Genomic DNA, 2749 nt, shown 5'->3' on the forward strand with positions numbered 1-2749 from the left:
TTCGCAGATTAAAAATTTTTCATTTATTGATTAAAAGATGAAACGTTTAACTATCATGTCAATCTAATGGGTCGGAAGTTGTGGTCTTTCCAGTTTTGTCTAAATGAAATATTAAAAATGTAATGCCAAAAGGAGCATAATAAAAAATATGTAATACCAAAAGTAGGCGCACCTAAGCTATTAAGAAAATAGCATTCCATAATTGAAGCAGGGAAACATCCACAGGGAACATAGGATCTGTCTTTTTTCGTTTCTCGACTCGTCTCGACTCGAAATATACAATTAAATAACTAAGGTATTCATCAACGAAAAATAAATAAGGTATTCATCAACGAAAAACAATTAAGAAAGGGAGCCAAAACGAAATATACAATTTGATTTACAAAAATTCTTTTATATTACATGTATGTATATTATTATTCCTGTATAAGAAAAAATCCAAAATTCTTTGAGTAGAGATCACACCTTTACCACGTCCCAGTCTGGATTATTATTATAGGACAAGAGGACCCCAATAGCTTGTATTATCCATCTATAAAACCATACCTGATTAATTGAATCCAATTCAAACCATTTATATTGGCAGACAATATAAGGAAGATAACAATATATAGACGCTGAGAAAGCACATCTTTAGTTTCAAATTTTCCTCTCTTTTTTTCCCCAATTTCAATTCATTTCTGTGTTGCCCAAAACCTCTGATCAAGAGACAGCAAGTTCCATGTATGTCTGTCTAAACAACAATGACAAAAAAGACGAGATATTTGCCATATAAGCCGCAAAAAGACAGGTTTATGTTCCTCCCTAACATTCTAATTTCTAAATCTTATCCTGCAATTTTACTGCTGACAGTAAGATAGAGGGATTTGAGTTGCGAGTTCCATTTATCCAGCGCAGTGTACTTCTTCATTCCTTTCGATCTGATTCAAACAAATAATCCAGAGTTATTTGAATAATGTGATGGTGAAATGTAAATTAGAAATAGTGATATGAATTAACAGAACTTTCAATTTGACTCACTTGTCTGAGCACTCTAAAAGCCTATTAACTTGATCGATATGGCCTTGAATTCGATTGTCCAAAATAAGTGACACCAGAAGCTGCTCCACATCTGCCTCAGGGAAATTAAGCTCCTGTTCACACCACACAACACAAGGTTACATACAAAAATAATACTATCATCCACATCCAGCAACCCTTTTTTATTAAAATATATATATATATCCCAACTATAATCCAAACTTATTTGCCTTCAACTAATGCATGCAACTATTCTAATAACTCGATGATATTAATAATCATAACTCAGCACACCAAGAATAATTCAAAAAGATACGAAAAGTAGTACAGTTGTATCAGCACCAGAAGAGGACATTAAAATATAAACAAGACTAAACTCACAAAAAAATCCAACCCAACTTATCCATCTACCACTTAAACAACATAGCACTTAGCCACCAATAGCTAGGTGGCCAGCTCTTTGGACATCAGTAATAGTCCAAAAGGAAAAAATGGAAGTCTTTATTTGAAAATCAAAGAATTGACGAGCTACCTTAGAGATGAATGGGATTCTGATCCTTGTGTATGGTTTGATGAGCTTGAGCAACACTTGCGTTCTGACATTTTTCAAAAGATCTTCAATGTAATTCCATATAAATGGGTCATCCTTAATGGTTCTTTTGTTTGTCTGTAAAAAATAATAAAAATATTGATTTCCCAATATAGCCGTGAGAAAAAGAGTGAAAAAGAATCAAGAAGATGTAATAGTACTGGAATCCTAAAAGGTTACCTTGAGAATTTTCTCGAATTCCAATATCTCATTCCTTTGATAAGCAGCTATGAGATTTGTCATTGCCATAATCTCAGGGTCATTTTTATACCTAGAAGAAATTATAGTATTTTGAGAACAACTAAATTGAAATAAGAAACACAGAAGACCACTGGCTGGACCAAAAGATAAGCAAAAAGAATAGTAAAATTGAACCACAGATGAAAAGGAAACTCACGGCTTAGCCTCTTGCCCGTCAAAGGGATTAACTTGAGACTCCATCAGCATGTTGGCAAGAACCAAATATCTAGATGTGAAAACAAAGGAGATCTCAGAATAAATCATGCGCATTGTGAACAATCATCTTTCGAAATAAGTAAATGGCATCTTTTACATACTTCAGGCATTGGATGCGACGTGGGTTTCCAGCTTCATCGTAGTTCTTAAAGGCTTCAAAGAAGTCGGTAGCTGCTTCTGCCCACTGGCGCTCAGCCATATGCATCTTACCTCCACACTCACGAATGATTCCCATTATCCTTGGGTGAGGTATTGCTGACTTAATTTTGAGTGCCTTTTGGTATAGTTGCTGCATTCAATCACAAATATTCCAATCAAGCATGGTAAATAGATGAACAGGTTGATAAAATCAGAAGCTATACAGAAGACAAATACAAAATATTCAAAACAAAAACTGTTGAACTATCATTTTCAAATTATATTCACAAAACATAATAAACTGAAGAGAGAACACCATCATGGGATTAATAATGTATAAGAAGCTATGAAATCTGACCTTGAGTTTCTTGTTGTTCTTGGTCTCAGTGTACATTTGAATCTCAACAGCATAAACCTCTAGAAGCTGAGTTCCTTTCTTCTGGTCATCAGATCCATCTTCTCTTTGACATGATTTATGAAGCACCTTCAAAATCTGTTGAATCCACCAGAAAAAGTTATTACACAAATCACTTTACTACATAGCAG

The 2749-nt window shown here is 34.1% G+C and overlaps 1 protein-coding gene across 1 annotated transcript; it reads right to left on the reverse strand.

Annotated features, from left to right (window-relative positions):
* Positions 1-826: 826 nt before the first annotated feature.
* Positions 827-2696, reverse strand: LOC139882836 (COP9 signalosome complex subunit 2-like; the record flags this gene model as incomplete). The annotated part of the gene is made up of 7 exons (XM_071867100.1): positions 827-920; positions 1021-1133; positions 1553-1687; positions 1790-1880; positions 2007-2075; positions 2167-2354; positions 2562-2696. Coding segments are annotated over 7 exons (825 nt in total), but the record flags the coding sequence as incomplete, so codon positions are not given.
* Between the last annotated feature and the right edge of the window lie 53 nt (positions 2697-2749).

This window comes from Rutidosis leptorrhynchoides, unplaced genomic scaffold, assembly GCF_046630445.1.
Source record: "Rutidosis leptorrhynchoides isolate AG116_Rl617_1_P2 unplaced genomic scaffold, CSIRO_AGI_Rlap_v1 contig313, whole genome shotgun sequence".
Taxonomy (NCBI): Eukaryota; Viridiplantae; Streptophyta; class Magnoliopsida; order Asterales; family Asteraceae; genus Rutidosis; species Rutidosis leptorrhynchoides.